This window comes from Oncorhynchus gorbuscha, linkage group LG08 (assembly GCF_021184085.1).
Source record: "Oncorhynchus gorbuscha isolate QuinsamMale2020 ecotype Even-year linkage group LG08, OgorEven_v1.0, whole genome shotgun sequence".
NCBI classification, from domain to species: Eukaryota; Metazoa; Chordata; class Actinopteri; order Salmoniformes; family Salmonidae; genus Oncorhynchus; species Oncorhynchus gorbuscha.
The window spans coordinates 28,635,882-28,656,314 of NC_060180.1; the positions used below are offsets into that span (position 1 = coordinate 28,635,882).

General features: G+C 43.3%; 1 protein-coding gene across 2 annotated transcripts in view; it reads left to right on the top strand.

Moving 5' to 3' along the window:
• The window catches only part of abcc2 (ATP-binding cassette, sub-family C (CFTR/MRP), member 2), a 70,916-nt gene that overhangs the window by 38,737 nt on the left and 11,746 nt on the right, over positions 1-20,433 (top strand). The window contains exons 25-29 of one of the 2 annotated variants that reach the window (XR_006839946.1): positions 6,248-6,447; positions 8,446-8,572; positions 9,784-9,885; positions 13,743-13,886; positions 20,301-20,421. Coding sequence is in view for 1 of the 2 variants with exons in the window: in XM_046359062.1 (XP_046215018.1) it covers positions 6,248-6,447; positions 8,446-8,572; positions 9,784-9,885; positions 13,743-13,886 (573 nt within the window). In the remaining variant the exon portion in view is untranslated. The remainder of the gene's footprint in view (positions 1-6,247; positions 6,448-8,445; positions 8,573-9,783; positions 9,886-13,742; positions 13,887-20,300; positions 20,422-20,433) is intronic. The other variant, XM_046359062.1, reaches the window with a different exon arrangement.

Consider the following 20,433-nt stretch of genomic DNA (forward strand, 5'->3'; position numbering starts at 1 on the left):
ACAAACACACCTTGCCCAGAAAGTCTGCCCAGAAGAGTGGAGGCTGTTTTTAGATGCAAAAGGGGGACCAACTCCATATTAATGCCCATGCTTTTGGAATGAGATGTTCGATGAGCAGGTGTCCACATACCTTTGGTCATGTAGTGTAGCATTAGCAATCTAGTTTTATATACAGTACATAATTTTTGACACAGAGGAATGGGAGAGGGAGAGGATGGAAAAGAGAGGGGGGTGGCAGAAAAAGATAAACACGGTAAGGAAAGGTTAGTCTTATTCAGTGTAAGATGTTTATATGCACCTTTGATATCCTGTTTACGAGTATCCCTATATACAAATAAATAATATCCACAAATAAACAGAATATTCCCAATTTGCCCAGGGACAGCGTAATGACTCTTTTGACATGGGTTTTTTAAGTCTCATTTAGATAGTATTTGTCTGCTTATAATAGGCTATATGTTAGTCAACCTGTCTATAATTACATTTACATTTACATTTACATTTAAGTCATTTAGCAGACGCTCTTATCCAGAGCGACTTACAAATTAGATACATGGCGCTTCTCTTCTGTCATTACTTGATGCTCTAGAATACTAATTATACAACGGGTGGTTTGGAATTCCCATTGTTAAAGCCTCACCTGCCCATTATATAGTATGAGACAACATGCACATGGCCACGTTCATATAAAGTGGCATAGTTTACGTCATTAGCTAGCAATGCACTACCAGTCATACTTCTACAGCTGCGAGCATTAGCACCTGTAACTCGTCGTGGATGATTTTAAAGTAAACTTACTTTTGACCTGTTTTATCCACTAACGTTTGAATAATGGTACCAACAAGAAGAGGCTATGGAAAAAATAAATCAAGATGAAGAGCAGGTGAACCAGCAACCTGAGCCTAGTGTTACCGTTAGACATGCAGAAATCACGAATGTTAGCGCTGCTATAAACGACACAGAAATGGAGAGAAATGGAGAGACATTATGTAGCTACATAAAGACAAATCAACTGGGCAGTGTTGTGACATCGTATTAGTTAATGTGACGACTGTTGCTCATCGAATGATTAAAGGGTTCTAATTGCGTGATTAACTGAATCAAAGCAATTATTAATTCATTAACCTGGGGCACCATGGGAAAATTAGTTTTTATTGAGTTTCTATTTCCCAAATTAACTCAAAGAATATCAGAATATCGATTTTCCAACAGCCGCTAAGTAATCAGTTACCTCTACAGTCTCGTTCTGAACGTCGCATAACTCGGGAATCTGCACAGACCCGGGTCTCACCAATGAGTTCGTACCACACCAATCATAGTTGAGTATTTATTTACTAGAAAGCTAAAATTATGATAAAAGATATACTATATTATGTAATTACGTGGGGAAGGTCTCCGTGGATTCTCCGCGTGGACCGTTCAGGCTGCTCAATGACGTACTTCTCCGGCAAAACTCTTTGGTTGTCCTCACGATGTCAGTGTCCTTTTGGCTTAGGAGTCTGTTCCCTCGCCCTTGCTCTGGAAGGGCTCTTCTGAGGACAGACAGCTCTGTAACTCTGAGCTCACAGCGTAGGAACGAAACAGTGTAGATACCACGATTCGATGGAGAGTGGAGGCTAGGTGGTTCGACTTGAATTCACCCGCTTAGACACAGCTACTCATCCGTAGCTTGGGTAGAAAAAAGATTTCTTTGTCTTCAAACTTGTGTTGCGTTTTGGGTTCGTTGACTTTTTAGACCTCAGCTGCAGCTTGGGTCACTTAGTCTGATCTGTTAATTCTTCACTCACAGGTTTTATACCCTTGGGTCAGAAGTGGGCGTAGCCGCCTTTAGGGCAATTCCCTGGGTAGGGGCAAGGTAGGGGCAAGTTAGGGGCAAGGTCTAGATTTTACTCAAATCCAATTTTAGACAACTAACTTCACATTTCATCTTTACCAAAACATTCTCTTTGATTTGGACATTTTCCATAAAACATACAATGTATAAACATCAAACATATACTAGGTAAACTGTTGACGTTACAATGTTTTCTTAATAACGTCATCCATTAACCTTTAATAACAAAACAAAAATGACATACATTTTCATATTCCATCTATTGTCATGACCACCATTGTGGCTGATGGAAACCATTGTTCCAAAGTTCCTTTATTTCATGTTTAATGTTCTGAGGCTGGTTCTCCATATTGAGGGGATACGGGACTGGTGTGTGGTCTAAGATTTACTAGGGTCGTGAGGGGTCATAAAACCCCCACATCTTCAGACCCCTAGATCTCTCCTCCTCTGTTGGGGTTAAGAGATAATCTCTAGGTTTGTGGTCTCCTGTAACCTGACCTGATCAGGACAGTCATGACAGCAGTGATCTGGCAAATGTTTCAAAAAATAATATGGGTAATATTCTCAGGAGTTTCTATGCCACCTACTGAATACGGAGTGGTTTGATTTGCAGTTGCACTTTTGCCGACGAGGCAATGAAGGAAATCGCAAACTGAAGCCAGACTCATTCGTAATAAAAGACAACAAAAATGGTTTGAGATATGCAGCACTGAGTTTCAATGAAGAAACCAAGAACCACAAAAATGCAATGGAAAGAGACAGAGAGAATTGTCATGGCTACATGTATGGCAGAACTATGGACATCGTCTCTAGAAACCAAGGTTCTGGAACTATCAAACAGCGCTTGGGTAGTTTTGCTTTACTTTTCAGACAATATGAATAGAACTAAACGACCAGAGAACGCCAAAAATGTTATTTGACTACCAATGAATGTAGCATCACGTTTTGTTGAAAAATGTATAGTTTGGGAAATAATCTAGATTTCTTTTAATGGTACCAGTTGTATTAAACCAATAATACACCCGAGTCTATTATGATATACATTATTGAAATGTATATGGGGTGGCAGGGTAGCCTAGTGTTGGACTAGTAACCGGAAGGTTGCAAGTTCAAACCCCCGAGCTGACAGGGTACAAATCTGTCGTTCTGCACCTGAACAGGCAGTTAACCCACTGTTCCTAGGCCGTCATTGAAAATAAGAATTTGTTCTTAACTGACTTGCCTAGTTAAATAAAGATAAAATAAAATAAATATATCATGGCTGTGGTGGTCTACACCACTCGGGTTCACATTGTGGCTATGACCAAATCAAATCAAATCAAATCAAATTTTATTTGTCACATACACATGGTTAGCAGATGTTAATGCGAGTGTAGCGAAATGCTTGTGCTTCTAGTTCCGACAATGCAGTGATAACCAACAAGTAATCTAACTAACAATTCCAAAACTACTGTCTTATACACAGTGTAAGGGGATAAGGAACATGTACATAAGGATATATGAATGAGTGATGGTACAGAGCAGCATACAGTAGATGGTATCGAGTACAGTATATACATATGAGATGAGTGTGTAGACAAAGTAAACAAAGTGGCATAGTTAAAGTGGCTAGTGATACATGTGTTACATAAGGATGCAGTCGATGATGTAGAGTACAGTATATACATATGCATATGAGATGAATAATGTAGGGTAAGTAACATTATATAAGGTAGCATTGTTTAAAGTGGCTAGTGATATATTTACATCATTTCCCATCAATTCCCATTATTAAAATGGCTGGAGTTGGGTCAGTGTCAATGACAGTGTGTTGGCAGCAGCCACTCAGTGTTAGATAGAAGCTGTTTTTCAGTCTCTCGGTCCCAGCTTTGATGCACCTGTACTGACCTCGCCTTCTGGATGATAGCGGGGTGAACAGGCAGTGGTTCGGGTGGTTGATGTCCTTGATGATCTTTATGGCCTTCCTGTAACAACGGGTGGTGTAGGTGTCCTGGAGGGCAGGTAGTTTGCCCCCGGTGATGCGTTGTGCAGTCCTCACTACCCTCTGGAGAGCCTTACGGTTGAGGGCGGAGCAGTTGCCGTACCAGGCGGTGATACAGCCCGCCAGGATGCTCTCGATTGTGCATCTGTAGAAGTTTGTGAGTGCTTTTGGTGACAAGCCGAATTTCTTCAGCCTCCTGAGGTTGAATAGGCGCTGCTGCGCCTTCTTCACGACGCTGTCAGTGTGAGTGGACCAATTCAGTTTGTCTGTGATGTGTATGCTGAGGAACTTAAAACTAGCTACCCTCTCCACTACTGTTCCATCGATGTGGATAGGGGGGTGTTCCCTCTGCTGTTTCCTGAAGTCCACAATCATCTCCTTAGTTTTGTTGACGTTGAGTGTGAGGTTATTTTCCTGACACCACACTCCGAGGGCCCTCACCTCCTCCCTGTAGGCCGTCTCGTCGTTGTTGATAATCAAGCCTACCACTGTTGTGTCGTCCGCAAACTTGATGATTGAGTTGGAGCGTGCGTGGCCACGCAGTCGTGGGTGAACAGGGAGTACAGGAGAGGGCTCAGAACGCACCCTTGTGGGGCCCCCGTGTTGAGGATCAGCGGGGAGGAGATGTTGTTGCCTACCCTCACCACCTGGGGGCGGCCCGTCAGGAAGTCCAGTACCCAGTTGCACAGGGCGGGGTCGAGACCCAGGGTCTCGAGCTTGATGACGAGCTTGGAGGGTACTATGGTGTTGAATGCCGAGCTGTAGTCGATGAACAGCATTCTCACATAGGTATTCCTCTTGTCCAGGTGGGTTAGGGCAGTGTGCAGTGTGGTTGAGATTGCATCGTCTGTGGACCTATTTGGGCGGTAAGCAAATTGGAGTGGGTCTAGGGTGTCAGGTAGGGTGGAGGTGATATGGTCCTTGACTAGTCTCTCAAAGCACTTCATGATGACGGAAGTGAGTGCTACGGGGCGGTAGTCGTTTAGCTCAGTTACCTTAGCTTTCTTGGGAACAGGAACAATGGTGGCCCTCTTGAAGGATGTGGGAACAGCAGACTGGTATAGGGATTGATTGAATATGTCCGTAAACACACCGGCCAGCTGGTCTGCGCATGCTCTGAGGGCGCGGCTGGGGATGCCGTCTGGGCCTGCAGCCTTGCGAGGGTTAACACGTTTAAATGTCTTACTCACCTCAGCTGCAGTGAAGGAGAGACCGCATGTTTCCGTTGCAGGCCGTGTCAGTGGCACTGTATTGTCCTCAAAGCGGGCAAAAAAGTTATTTAATCTGCCTGGGAGCAAGAAATCCGGTTCCTTGACTGGGCTGGATATCATCTTGTAGTCTGTGATTGACTGTAGACCCTGCCACATGCCTCTTGTGTCTGAGCCATTGAATTGAGATTCCACTTTGTCTCTGTACTGACGCTTAGCTTGTTTAATAGCCTTACGGAGGGAATAGCTGCACTGTTTGTATTCAGTCATGTTGCCAGACACCTTGCCCTGATTAAAAGCAGTGGTTCGCGCTTTCAGTTTCACGCGAATGCCACGTCACACCCATGATAAAAATGTCATAACACATGGCCTCCCATGTCTTATTGCTTGAATAAAGCCTTGCTCTAAAGAATGTCATGAATGATAGAATGAATGCATCATCAACAATCTAGTTGACATCGGGAAACCAGGGAGGTTTACGTGTATAATTTTGAAATTACATCAGTTTGTTGACCGGTATAAGGAAATTAAAAGCTTTGAAAACGATACAACATGTTTCTGATAGTATTTCAGTTCGTCTTGGATGCATATTTTATGTGGTTGAAAGTTAATTAAATACGGTCCATTTTTATGTTGCTGAATTTTTGGGAACTTTTAGTCTACATAAGACGGAACCTACATGTGCAATTGCTCACATTTTCTCAAGATGAAAGAAATTATATTCCTCCACTCCTGTTCCCGAGACAAAATTAACATTCGGTCTATAATTTTACTCCAAGAAACACTGAACTCTGTAGGAGTTAATACTGTAATAGGCTACATGTGAGGCCTAGAGTCAGTGTTCAGACTTCAGTTACTATTCCAACTATTACTGTTCCCATCCGAACTTCAAAGGTGATACTCTGCAAAACTGAGCCTGCGCAAACCGCAAAAACTACGTTAAGCAGGATAAGATGTTCACATGCCACAGTGTCCATCTTAGAACAGCATATCCCAGGCATCTTATTTGGGTTTCTCAAAACAGGGATAGGAGCTTATTTGGGTTTTTGTAAATGGCATATGATGTTTCTATGCGTCAACGCAAAAAGGGAATACTTCAGTATCCCAAATAATAACGGGGTATTGGTGTGCATCTAAACATGGTCAGTGATACTTCAGCATATGATTTGTGAATCCTTTATTCTCTCTCTCTCCTTCACTCCTCCATCCACTCTCCCCCCTCAGCGTTTCTACGTGGCAAGCTCACGGCAGCTGCGTCGTCTGGACTCTGTGTCTCGGTCTCCCATCTATTCTCACTTTGGAGAGACAGTGTCTGGTCTATCGGTCATCCGGGCCTATGGACACCAGGACCGCTTCCTCAAACACAACGAGAAAATAATTGATGAAAATCTCAAGTCGGTCTACCTGTGGATAATCTCGAACAGGTCAGGAACAAACTCAGTTTTGTTCATGTCAAAACAGCACGGGATAATATGAGTTCCATTCTGTCTGAAATGTTACGGTGAATCTGTGATGTCTGATGTTTGACTAAATGTCTGTCTGTCTTGTCAGTCTTGTCTCTCTGTCTCACAGGATGTTGCTGAGGGGAAGACGGCTCATAATAATGGCTGGAATGGAGTGAATGGAATGGTATCACCCACATGAAAATAATTTGATTGACGCGTTCGATACCATTCTATTTATTCCGTTCCAGCCATTACTATTTGTATTTGTATTAATTATGGATCCCCATTAGACATTAGACACTGCCAAGGCAGTAGCTACTCTGCCTGGGGTCCAGCAAAATTAAGGCAGTTGTAGAATTTTAAAAACATCACAATACATTCACAACAGATTTCTCAACACATTAAGTGTGTGCCCTCGGGCCCTTACTCTACTACCACATCTCTACCACACAAAAGCCATGTGTACATGTGTGTATAGTGCGTACGTTATCGTGTGTTTGTATACATGTGTCTGTGCCTATGTTTGTGTTGCTTCACAGTCCCCGCGGTTCCAAAATGTGTATTTTTATCTGTTTTTTTCATCAAATTTCATTAAAGTTGTGGAATAGAGTTCCATGTAATCATGGCTCTTCTGTAGTATTGTGCGCCTCCCCATAGTCTGTTCTGGACTTGGGGACTGTGAAGAGATCTCTGGTGGCATGTCTTGTGGGGTATGCATGGGTGTCTGAGCTGTGTGTCAGTAGTTCAAACAGACAGCTCGGTGCATTCAACATGTCAATACCTCTCACAAATACAAGTAGTGATGACGTCAATCTCTCCTCCACTTTGAGCCAGGAGAGATTGACATGCATATTATTAATGTTAGCTCTGTACATCTAAGGGCCAGCACTGCTGCCCTGTTCTGAGCCAATTGCAATTTTCCTAAGTCCTTCTGTGGCACCTGACCACATGACTGAACAGTAGTCCAGGTGCGACAAAACTAGGGTCTGTAGGACCTGCCTTGTTGTTAGTGCTGTTAAGAAGGCAGAGCAACACTTTATTATGGACAGTCTTCTCCCAATGTTATTGACCATGACAGTTTACAATCCAGGGTTACTCCATCCAGTTTAGTCACCCCAACTTGCTCAATTTCCACATTATTCATTACATGATTTAGTTGAGATTTAGGGTTAGTGAATGATGTGTACCAAACACAATGCTTTTAGTTTTTGAAATATTTAGGACTAACTTATTCCTTTCCACCAATTCTGAAACCAACTGCAGCTCTTTGTTAAGTGTTTCAGTCATTGTAGTAGCTGATGTGTATATTGTTGAGTCATCCGCATACATAGACACTCAAAGCCAGTGACATGTCGTTAGTAAAGATTGAGCCCATCCTCCCCAATTAAGGTGCCAGCAGACGTCTGTCTGTCTGTCTGTCTGTCTGTCTGTCTGTCTGTCTGTCTGTCTGTCTGTCTGTCTGTCTGTCTGTCTGTCTGTCTGTCTGTCTGTCTGTCTGTCTGTCTGTCTGTCTGTCTGTCTGTCTGTCTGTCTGTCTGTCTGTCTGTCTGTCTGTCTGTCTGTCTGTCTGTCTGTCTGTCTGTCTGTCTGTCTGTCTGTCTGTCTGTCTGTCTGTCTGTCTGTCTGTCTGTCTGTCTGTCTGTCTGTCTGTCTGTCTGTCTGTCTGTCTGTCTGTCTGTCTGTCTGTCTGTCTGTCTGTCTGTCTGTCTGTCTGTCTGTCTGTCTGTCTGTCTGTCTGTCTGTCTGTCTGTCTGTCTGTCTGTCTGTCTGTCTGTCTGTCTGTCTGTCTGTCTGTCTGTCTGTCTGTCTGTCTGTCTGTCTGTCTGTCTGTCTGTCTGTCTGTCTGTCTGTCTGTCTGTCTGTCTGTCTGTCTGTCTGTCTGTCTGTCTGTCTGTCTGTCTGTCTGTCTGTCTGTCTGTCTGTCTGTCTGTCTGTCTGTCTGTCTGTGTCTGTAATGTCTGTCTTTCTGTTCTGCAGGTGGCTGGCCATCCGTCTAGAGTTCCTTGGTAACCTGGTAGTGTTTTTCTCAGCTCTGCTTGCTGTCATTGCCCGGGACTCTCTGGACAGTGGCCTGGTCGGCCTCTCCATCTCCTATGCCCTCAACGTGAGTACACCACACGCGTGCGTACACACACACACACAAACAGTGTTCTTCTGTGTTGTGCCTACTGAATATGACCTTGGGGAACCAATTATTTATCTCTCAATTCACTGTACTATACCAGAGAGAGGAGTGCTTTGTTGAGGATGGTTGAGCTGTGCTTTCAATGGTCAAATCTCAGTAAAATGAAGGACTGTATGAGGTGTTTCAAAGGACTAACTGGTTTAGGGTTTGAGCTGCCACCATGGTATCGGTCAGAATGAGGAGATGGAGATAAGGAATCCAGGTTTAGAGTTGAACACGAACACAGAGGCACATGGGGGAGGGTTTTGGAATGGAGGTTTGGTAGGGCCGGTATTGTGGTAGGTAGGTAGGTAGGTAGGTAGGTAGGTAGGTAGGTAGGTAGGTAGGGATGGATGAGATACAAAATGGAAACATTAAAAACATAAACATAAACAGTGCATTCATGGCAATGTACTGCCAGGTGGCTATGGGGGAAATATGGGCTTAACATGTACTGTATATTCTGCTTATATAGGGAACTGGGAGGGGTGACAGCAGAGAAGAGGTGACTAGGGAGTAGAAAACAGGTGTGGCCTGGGGTAATTGGGACTAATTAGGTGTCCTGTTGTGTCCTGTGCTATGACCCTTCACAACACTCTGGCTGCGTTTACACGTGCAGCTCAATTCTGATCTTTTGCCCAATTATTGTAAATAAATATTGTGGACAAATATCCAAATTGGGCTGCCTGTGTAAACGCATCCAATGTAACTTGTGCATCTAGACCTGTCTTTTATATGCGATCATCATATTCTGACAGCAGAAGTCACATACCACCCAGTATACTGTAAATATGAAGAGTAGATGCTCTCAAATGTAAGTGCCATTGTGTTACCATCTAACCAACCTGAACTCTGATTCAGTTCTGTTAAACTGAAGGCCCCAGTGGTACTTTAATGGTCATACATACTGAATATATGAATATTATTATTATTACTTTATTTTGTTTGCACATTGAGATGATCTTGTGATGAAAAATACTAATGTATTATTATTATGTAAGGAGATGAATCAGGGTTCAGTCCTGGGTTACTGTTGAGTACTCCCTGACACATGTCTATTTGCAAAAAGCACTTAATGGATTTGATGGATGATGAAATGATAATGAAGTGATGATGTCTTGATGGTAATGACCCTAACCCCTGACATGTAGGTGACCCAGACACTGAACTGGCTGGTGAGGATGACATCAGAACTGGAGACCAACATCGTAGCTGTGGAGAGAGTCAGCGAGTACACGGAAATGGAGAATGAGGTCTGTGTGTGTTCAATGAGAATGACAGATACAGTTGAAGTCAGAAGTTTACATACACTTAGGTTGGAGTCCTTCAAAATATTTTTTCAACCACTCCACAAATGTCTTGTTAACAAACTATAGTTTTGGCAAGTCGGTTAGGACATCTACTTGGTGCATCATTTTTCCAACTTTTCTTTACAGACAGATTATTTCACTTATAATTCACTGTATCACAATTCCAGTGGGTCAGAGGTTTGCATACACTAAGTTGATTGTGCCTTTAAACAGCTTGAAAAATTATGTCATGGCTTTAGAAGCTTCTGATAGGCTAATTGACATCATTTGAGTCAATTGGTGGTGTACCTGTTTCAAGACCTACCTTCAAACTCAGTGCCTCTTTGCTTGACATCATGGGAAAATCAAAAGAAATCAGCCAAGAACTTTGGAAGACTCTCCAAGTCTGGTTCGTCCTTGGGAGCAATTTCCAAACACCTGAAGGTGTTCATCTGTACAAACAATAGTACGCAAGTATAAACACCATGGGACCACACAGCCGTCATACTGCTCAGGAAGGAGACTCGTTCTGTCTCCTAGATATGAACGCACTTTAGTGTGAAAAGTGCTAATCATTCCCAAAAACAACAGCAAAGGACCTTGTGAAGATGCTGGAGGAAACAGGTACAAAAGTATCTATATCCACAGTAAAACCTATATTGACATAACCTGAAAGGCCGCTCAGCAAGGAATAAGCCACTGCTCCAAAACCGCCATAAAAAAGCCAGACTACGGTTTGCAACTTCACATGGGGACAAAGATCGTACTTTTTGGAGAAATGTCCTCTGGTCTGATGAAACAAAAATAGAACTGTTTGGCCATAATAACCATCGTTACATTTGGAGGAAAAAGGGGTAGGCTTGCAAGCCGAAGAACACCATTCCAACCATGAGGCATGGGAGTGGCAGCATCATGTTGTGGGGGTGCTTTGCTGCAGGAGGGACTGGTGAACTTCACAAAATAGATGGCATCATGTGGTAGGAAAATGATGTGGATATATTGAAGCAACATCTCAAGACATCAGTCAGGAAGTTAAAGCTTGGTCGCAAATGGGTCTTCCAAATGGCCAATGACCCCACGCATACCTCCAAAGTTGTGGAAAAATGTCTTAAGGATAACAAAGTCAAGGTATTGGAGTGGCCATCACAAAGCCCTGACCTACATCCTATAGAAAAGGTGTGGGCAGAACTGAAAAAGTCTGTACGAGCCAGGAGGCCTACAAACCTGACTCAGTTATATCAGCTCTGTCAGGAGGAATGATGGCGCAGTCACAGGGCCGATGTGAGGGAAGCGAGGTGGCACTGGCCTGCTGAAAATTTCCCGGAGGTCCTGGTACTTCGCGGGAATGGCAGAGAGGTCCGGGGCTTTTCCCAAGCCCACAGGAAGACGTCCTTGGGCAGGCAGCACCGACTTCAGGCAATGTGCATGGATAGAACCAGTAACCCAGTCGATCAGCGGATTATGCCTCTGGAGCCAGGAAAACCCCAAAACCTCAGGTGCATGAGGGGATCCGATGGGTAGGAACTGCATAGACTCGCTGTGATTACCCGACACTGTCAGGTTAATGGGACACGTAGTGTGGGTAACTCTGCCAATAGAGCACCCATCCAATGCTCTGACATCCATGGGAATGGAGAGGGGTTGTGTAGGGATTCCTAGCTCTGACAACAGGGTAGCGTCCATAAGGCTCTCGTCGGCCCCAGAGTCTATGAGCAACCGATGAGATTTTGACCGGTCACCCAACAACAGGGTAGCATGGATAGGGGTACGAGAAATGGAAGATGGGAAACTCCCCGTACTGCTCATCAGCGTACTAGTACCTACTAGATAAAGAATGTCCCGTAGCTCCACAATACAGACAGCTCTGGATGTTAAGTCTGCGTAAGCGCTCAGCAGGAGACCATCTAGCCCTGCCCAGTTGCATGGGTTCCAAACAGACTCCCTCTTACGTTGCCGTTACCGCCCATCAATCCGGATGGTCAAGGCTATGAGGGAGTCAAGGTCCAGCTGTTGCTCACGAGCTCGTCTATAATCTAATCTGTGAAGGAATGGGTTGAACAAGGCTTCAGGTTTCCAGGCACTCTCAGCCGCCAATATGCGAAAATCCACCCCGTACTCTGCCACACTACGGGAATCCTTACGCAGTAGGAGAAGCTTTCGAGCTGCCTCCCCCCCGGACAACGGAGAATCTAACACCTTACGTACCTCCGCCACAAACTCCTCCAGCCTGAGGCAAACGGTGGATTGTTTATCCCACACCACCGTACCCCAGGCAAGAGCCCTCCCGGACTTCAGCGTTATCACGTACGCTATCCTCCAGCGATCTGAGGGAAATGAAGAGGGCTGCAGCTCAAAGATGAGGGTACACTGGTAGAGAAATGCCCGGCAGGATCCGGGATCTCCAGCGTAGCGCTCCGGAGGAGGTAAGTGGGGTTCTTGGGATGCCGGGGTAGAAACACCGCTGGTAGCGGGGTATTTGACAGTCTAGGGGTGTTACTGTATTGGCGGGCTGCCTCACAGAAAAACCGTGGAATTGCTTCAGCAATATGTTGAAAGCACGGTCCTGGCGTTCCGCCAAGGTCTGGAGTCTTTCCAGAAGACCTTGAAGTAACTTGTGTCTTCCAATGGTGGCTCCCTGGGAGGAGACGGCGTTGTGGAGCTGGTTCGAGTCTGCTGAGGATATGACCCAGATGCAGACACAGGAGGCGGATAGTACAGTTCTCAGATAATTTATAAACACGAGGCAGGCAAAGGGCAGGTAGATGACAAGCAGAGGTTCGTGAGTCAGGCTGGTACAGGACAAGCAGGCTCGGGGTCAGGGCAGGCAGAGATTTGTAATCTGGTCAGAGTCAGGCAGGAACAGGATGGCAGGCAGGCATGGGGTCAGGGCAAGCTGAATGGTCAGAATCGGGAAAAACTAGGAAACGAAACTTGAGGAACAGGAAGACGTGAAAGCACGCTGGTAAGACAAGACGGAACTGGCAACAGAGAACGAAGGTATAATGGGGCAGATGCGCGACACCTGGAGGGGGTTGGAGACAAGCATAAAGACAGGGGAAACAAATCAGGGTGTGACAGTGATAGACATTTGGGTGACAACTAAACCAAAAAGCAGACAGATTTTCCATTGGAATTTGGTTGTGCTTTTAGATGGTTGAAGCATAGGTATAACACATTGAAAATTCAACTATCTTTTTGAGTTGAGACACTCATTGACCAGTGTCTCAACCAAATATTACCCAGTTATCCATGTTGAAATTACATAGTGTTCCCAGTGGGAAGGTATTTGCAGGTGTAGAATGAGACCTCGTTTGAGCTGAGTGTAGAATATGTTGAATTTGAAAACGTACTGCTTGTGAACAGTCTGATGTTAAATAGACAGTGAAAACATGTCTGTTCTGTGACTTACAGTATAGAAACAATGTGTCTTTTTACTGACTCAGATCTTTTTTAACTCGTTCAGTCAATAGAATGGCTAATTTCGTTCATTTGATTCAGTAATGCCCAGGGCACGTAGGATCACCACGAACCCCCAACCCTGGCATTGTAAGTGTCATGCTCTATCAACTGAGCCACACAGGACCCCAAAAATATTACTGCTTACTGATGCCTTTGAAGCGAGGTCGAGTTACGAACTGCACATCACTACTGGCGTTTGCCCAATGCTTCAGACACACTGTTTTAGAACACGCGTGTGCCGATACATTTCCGTGCGACAGTTTTCTTAAGCTAGTTTTGGTAAACGTGTGTGTGTGTGTGCTACGTGTATCTGTCTTTGTTAAGTGGAGTTGTATATGAAACGTGTATGTGTGTTTGAACAGGCGGACTGGGTGTCAGAGATACGACCGCCAGAGAAGTGGCCTGAGGCTGGGAGGCTGAGGTTCGAAAACTTCAAGGTCCGCTACCGACCTGAACTGGACTTGGTGCTGCACGGGATCACCTGCGACATCGACAGCACAGAGAAGGTGGGTGAGAGAGACAGAGAGACCAGCGTCAGACACTACACATACCGTGGGGTCCGAAATCACTTACACCCTTGATAAAGGGTGCACATTTTCTGTAAATTATTATACTATTTTTATACTAATACAATTGCTCAGAGAAAAGAGATTTTGTTTAACAAATAATATTAATTTTCCTCAAAAAGGTAGGGTTCAAACAGTCATTATTGCTAATCTTTATCAAGGTTATCAATCATTTTGACCCCACTGTCTGGTATCATATTTCACATACCATGTCGACAAAGAAACAATGTATAGACTGTAACAGTCTACGTGCAAAGGAAACTAATAGGCCCTATAATAATTATTCACCCCCCAGGACTTTTTCACATTTTGTTGTGTTACAAAATGTTGCTTTTGTCATTGATCTAAAAAAACAAATCTATAATATCAATGTGAAAATAATAACGTTATAAATGTTTACAAATTAATACAAAATAAACAACTAATATATATTATTCACCCCCTTTGTTATGTCAAGCCTAAATTAGTTCAGGAGTAAAAATGTGGCTTTAAAAAATGACATGTTAAATGGTCTCACTCTGTATGACATCACGTCTCATAAAGAAGGGCAGCAATTGGTGTATTGGCCATACAGTATACCACAAACCTCCGAGGTGCTTTATTGCTATTATAAACTCGTTACCAATGTAATTAAAAGCGTAAAAATACCTGTGGTATACGTTGTGATCAGTGGAGGAAGGGGAGGACCAATTTCAACAAACGTACTAACTAAAAATATTAACATGTAACCAAATAATTGATTAAAACTGTTTTGCAATGAAGGTCTACAGTAGCCTGAATAGCACTCTGTAGGGTAGCACCATGGTGTAGCCGGAGGATAGTTAGTTTCCGTCCTCCTCTGTGTACATTGACTTCAATACAAAACCTAGGAGGCTCGTGATTCTCACCCCCTTCCATAGAATTGCACAGTAATTATGACAATTTCCAAACTATCAGAGCTCTTGCCATGCTGTCCACCCAATCAAAGGATCAGAGAATGAATCTAGTACTGAAAGCGTAAGCTCCAGCTAGCTTGCATTGCAGTGCATACAATGTGGCGAGTAGTTGACTCAAAGAGCGAGGAAGAGAACAGTTGAACAGTTTGAACTAATTTATTAATTTTTTATTAAAAAGTAAGAGAGAGTGAGCTAGCTATATTTCTGAATTTTTCACTTACTTATTTAGCGAATGCAGCTAGCTAGTTTAGACTACTCAAACAGAGAGGGATGCTATGTTAGCTAGCTGGCTATGGCTATCCAACACTGGAACTCTTCCAAGTCAATATAAGCTTTTCGTTTTATTAATTTATTGCCACAGGGGCACGTGGGTGTAACTGCTAAACTCCTTGCTGACTGTACACTGTACTACATGATTGTTGCGGGTTTACTAACTTGTTAGTTTTAGTAGCCATGTAAGCTGTGTGTAGCAGTTGGTGTTTATGATATGAAGTTTTGGCTTGGAAAGTTTGGAAGAGAGAGCGTAGATGTGAGAAGAAATTATACAACGATCAAAGGTCTAATGCCGTATGTATGCAGCTGCTATGAAAGTGAACTCTGTTTGCGTGTGAGGGGGGTGTATTCCTTCCACCGATTCTGTTGAAAAACATTTTGTAAACGGAAGTAAATGTAACGAAACGAGGATAAACATAACTGAATTTGTCCAATATAAACTATTGTTTGCAATTGTTGGAATAATGATCACACCCTAGATCAGCTACATTTACATTTACATTACATTTACATTTAAGTCATTTAGCAGACGCTCTTATCCAGAGCGACTTACAAATTGGTGCATTCACCTTATGACATCCAGTGGAACAGCCACTGTACAATAGTGCATCTAAATATTTTAAGGGGGGGAGGGGGGGGTGAGAAGGATTACTTTATCCTATCCTAGGTATTCCTTAAAGAGGTGGGGTTTCAGGTGTCTCCGGAAGGTGGTGATTAACTCCGCTGTCCTGGCGTCGTGAGGGAATTTGTTTCACCATTGGGGAGCCAGAGCAGCGAACAGTTTTGACTCGGCTGAGCGGGAACTGTACTTCCTCAGTGGTAGGGAGGCGAGCAGGCCAGAGGTGGATGAACGCAGTGCCCTTATTTGGGTGTAGGGCCTGATCAGAGATGCATGCAGGCAAGAGTGTGCAAGGTGGTATTGAAAGTGTCCATCTGTCACATTGATTACTTAAATTCCTCTCCACCTGTGCACCTAACGTACGTTGTAAACTTTCATTCATAACCTAGGTTGTAGCATCTTCATGATGGGTATAGGGAGAATTTGAGTATTATGTAGTAGCCTAAACCTATCGATGTTACATTGAGCTGGGTGAATGGAATATGAATGACAGTCTTCCAAAATGCTTTAATAAATAATAAGGCTAAAAACAATCATTCTCCCCCATCTTAAACGTCACCGACCGCCACTGGGTCTGATATACCACGGCTTTCAGCCAATCCGCATTCAGGTCATGAACCACCCAGTTTATATTTCACAACAGCCAGTGTTTGTGTTCTTGTATGTTAAAACCTGTTAAAACCTGTTAAACCCCCCCCTCCCCCGTTCAGCTGGAACGGTGGCGCATGGATTGTAAGAATATTCTAAGAAATATTTAACCTCCACACATTAACAAGTCCAATAGCTCAAATGAAAGATAAACACCTTGTTCATCTACCCAGCGAGTCAGATTTCTAAAATGTTTTACGGCGAAAACATAGCACATATTTATGTCAAACCACCACAAAGACACAGACGATATGCAGCCATTTTGTCGAACAAAAGATGCAATCACAAACGCAGGATTAAAAGAAAAATAATTCACTAACCTTTTGAAAATCTTCATCAGATGACAGTAATAGGACGTTACACAGTACATTTATATATTTTTTCAATAATATGCTATTTATATCCATAAATCTCTGTTTACATTGACGCCATGTTCAGAAAATGCTCAAAAATGTCCGGAGAAATTATAGATAGCTCCGTCAGATAACAGAAATACACATCATAAACTTTGACTAAATATACATGTTCTACATATAGTTAGAAAGATACACTGCTTCTTAATGCAACCGCTGTGTTACCTTTCTTTTTAACGTTACAGAAATCGCAGGCAAAAATCTGAGGCGGTGCTCAGAGGTAAGCAATATTTCTCCACTATGTTGGAGTCAACAGAAATACAAAATTACAACATAAATATTCCCTTACCTTTGATGGTCTTCGATCAGAATGTAGTGGAAGGAGTCATACTTACCTAATATATAGTTTGGTTTCTGTTCGTGTGTCCTTACAGTAGTATATGCTACAAGTTCCAGCTGAAATGCATTCAAAATGACTTCTGGTCCCGAACAGTTGCGCATCAAAACTTCAAAATTACATATTATATGTCGACTAAACTGGTCAATCTAAGTGCAGAATCAAGCTTTAGGATGTTATAAACGTACAAAACAATTCTCAATTCAACCGGACAATCACACTTCTTCTCAGGCATTCTGGAACAAAGGAAGGTCTGTTCCAAAAGCGAGCTTAACGCCCATGTATTTTCTCGCGATAAAGGGTCAAAGCTCGCGGGATTTGCACAATTAAACACTATTGAATGAGGACATCTAGTGGAAGACATAGAAAGTGTCTCCAGATCCATAGCTGGTTGGGAAGGGTGGGGGCGATGACGTCAAAGTTGCCCAACTTTCAGTATTCCAAAAATAGTTTGGGAGATTGCCTGCCCTGTGAGTTCTGCTATACTTACAGACATAATTCAAATGGTTTTAGAAGCTTTAGAGTGTTTCCTATCCAATAATAATTATTATATGCATATATTAGCAATTTTTCAGTTTACTATGGGCACGCAATTCATCCAAAGGGGGCAGTATTCTGCCTAGCCCTAACAGGTTTTAAAGTAAGAGGACAAGAAAGAAAGTTTGTACTTGAAAAGTTGGCTGTGAGAGAAAGAAAGAGCAACACATGACATTACGAACACTGAAAAAGTGTGTTTGTGTGTGCATGCGTGGGTGGGTGTACAGTGCCTTCGGAAAGTATTCAGACCCCTAGACTTTTTCCACATTTTGTTACGTTACTGCCTTATTATAAAATGGATTAAATAAAGAAAAGATACTCAGCAATCTATACACAATACCCCATAATGAAAAAAGTGAAAAAAAAATTTTTTTCCATTTGTATTTTTTACATTTCTGCATACAAATAAAAAACAGAAAAAGCTTATTTACATAAGTATTCAGACCCTTTGCTATGAGACTCTTTAACTAGTCGGATGCAAAGGATTTACTTCAGATACCTGACATGGGCAAAATCCCCGTCATTCGCATGAAGAAGAGACTGAGATATCAGGGACGTCGGTCAAGGTGCCTTGCAAGGATTCGACGGCGAGTGAGTAATCCTGCTTTACCATCAGTCCTATTAGCCATAATAATAATAATAATAATAACATGAATGAGCTCCGATCAAGACTCCGATCAAGACTAACCTACCAACGGGACATTAAAAACTGTAATATATTTTGTTGTTCCCTGATCCACCTCTACGCAGACGACACCATTCTGTATACTTCCGGCTCGTCCTTGAACACTGTGCTATCTAACCTCCAAACGAGCTTCAATGCCATACACTCCTTCCGTGGCCTCCAACTGCTCTTAAACGCTAGTAAAACCAAATGCATGCTTTGCAACCGTTCGCTGCCTGCACCCGCACGCCCGACTAGCATCACCACCCTGGATGGTTCCGACCTAGAATATGTGGATATCTATAAGCACCTAGGTGTCTGGCTAGACTGTAAACTCTCCTTCCAGACTCATATCAAACATCTCCAATCTAAAATCAAATCTAGAGTAGGCTTTCTATTCCGCAACAAAGCCTCCTTCACTCACGCCGCCAAACTTATCCTACCGATCCTCGACTTCGGCGATGTCATCTACAAAATAGCTTCCAATACTCTACTCAGCAAACTGGATGCAGTTTATCACAGTGCCATCCGTTTTGTTACTAAAGCACCTTATACCACCCACCACTGCGACCTGTATGCTCTAGTCGGCTGGCCCTCGCTACATATTCGTCGCCAGACCCACTGGTTCCAGGTCATCTACAAGTCCATGCTAGGTAAAGCTCCACCTTATCTCAGTTCACTGGTCACGATGGCAACACCCACCCGTAGCATGCGCTCCAGCAGGTGTATCTCACTGATCATCCCTAAAGCCAACACCTCATATGGCCGCCTTTCATTCCAGTTCTCTGCTGCCTGTGACTGGATCTAATTGCAAAAATCGCTGAAGTTGGAGACTTTTATCTCCCTCACCAACTTCAAACATCTGCTATCTGAGCAGCTAACCGATCGCTGCAGCTGTACATAGTCTATCGGTAAATAGCCCAACCAATTTTACCTACCTCATCCCCATACTGTTTATATTTATTGACTTTTCTGCTCTTTTGCACACCAATATCTCTACCTGTACATGACCATCTGATCATTTATCACTCCAGTGTTAATCTGCAAAATTGTAATTATTCGCCTACCTCCTCATGCCTTTTGCACACAATGTATATAGACTCTATTTTTTTCTACTGTGTTACTGACTTAATTGTTTACTCCATGTGTAACTTTGTGTTGTCTGTTCACACTGCTATGCTTTATCTTGGCCAGGTCGCAGTTGCAAATGAGAACTTGTTCTCAACTAGCCTACCTGGTTAAATAAAGGTTAAATAAAACAATAACAAAAAAAACAATTGCTCACCTTAGGTAGAACATCTGCACTGAGCTAAAGGGTAGAGCTGCCGCTTTCAAGGAGCGGGACTCTAACTCAGACGCTTATAAGAAATCCTGCTATGCCCTCTATGACGAACCATCAAACGTGCAAAGCGTGAAAACAGGACTAAGATTGAATTGTACTACACCAGCTCCGACGCTCGTCAGATGTGGCATTGCTTGCAAACTTTTACGGACTACAGAGGGAAGCTGCCCAATGACACGAGCCTAGCAGACAAACTAAATAACTTCTATGCTCGCTTTGAAGCAAGCAACACTGAAGCATGCATGAGAGCATCAGCTGTTCCAGGCATCTGTGTGATCACGCTTTCCGTAACCGATGTGAGTAAGACCTTTAAACAGGTCAACATTCACAAGGCCGCAGGGCAAGATGGATTACCTGCCTAAATTTACTACTGACCCGTAGCACTCGCATCTGTAGCCATGAGGTGCTTTGAAAGGCTGGTCATGGCTCAAATCAACACAATTATACCAGAAACCCTGGACCCACTCCAATTTGCATACCGCCCCAACAGATCCACAGATGATGCAATCTCTATTGCACTCCACACTGCCCTCTCCCACATGGACAAAAGGAACACCTACGTGAGAATGCTATTCTTTGATTACAGCTCTGCGTTCAACACCATAGTGCCCCCAAAGCTCATCACTAAGCTAAGGACCCTGGAACTAAACACCTCCCTCTGCATCTGGATCCTGGACTTCCCGACGGGCCGCTCCCAGTTGGTAAAGGTAGGTAACAAC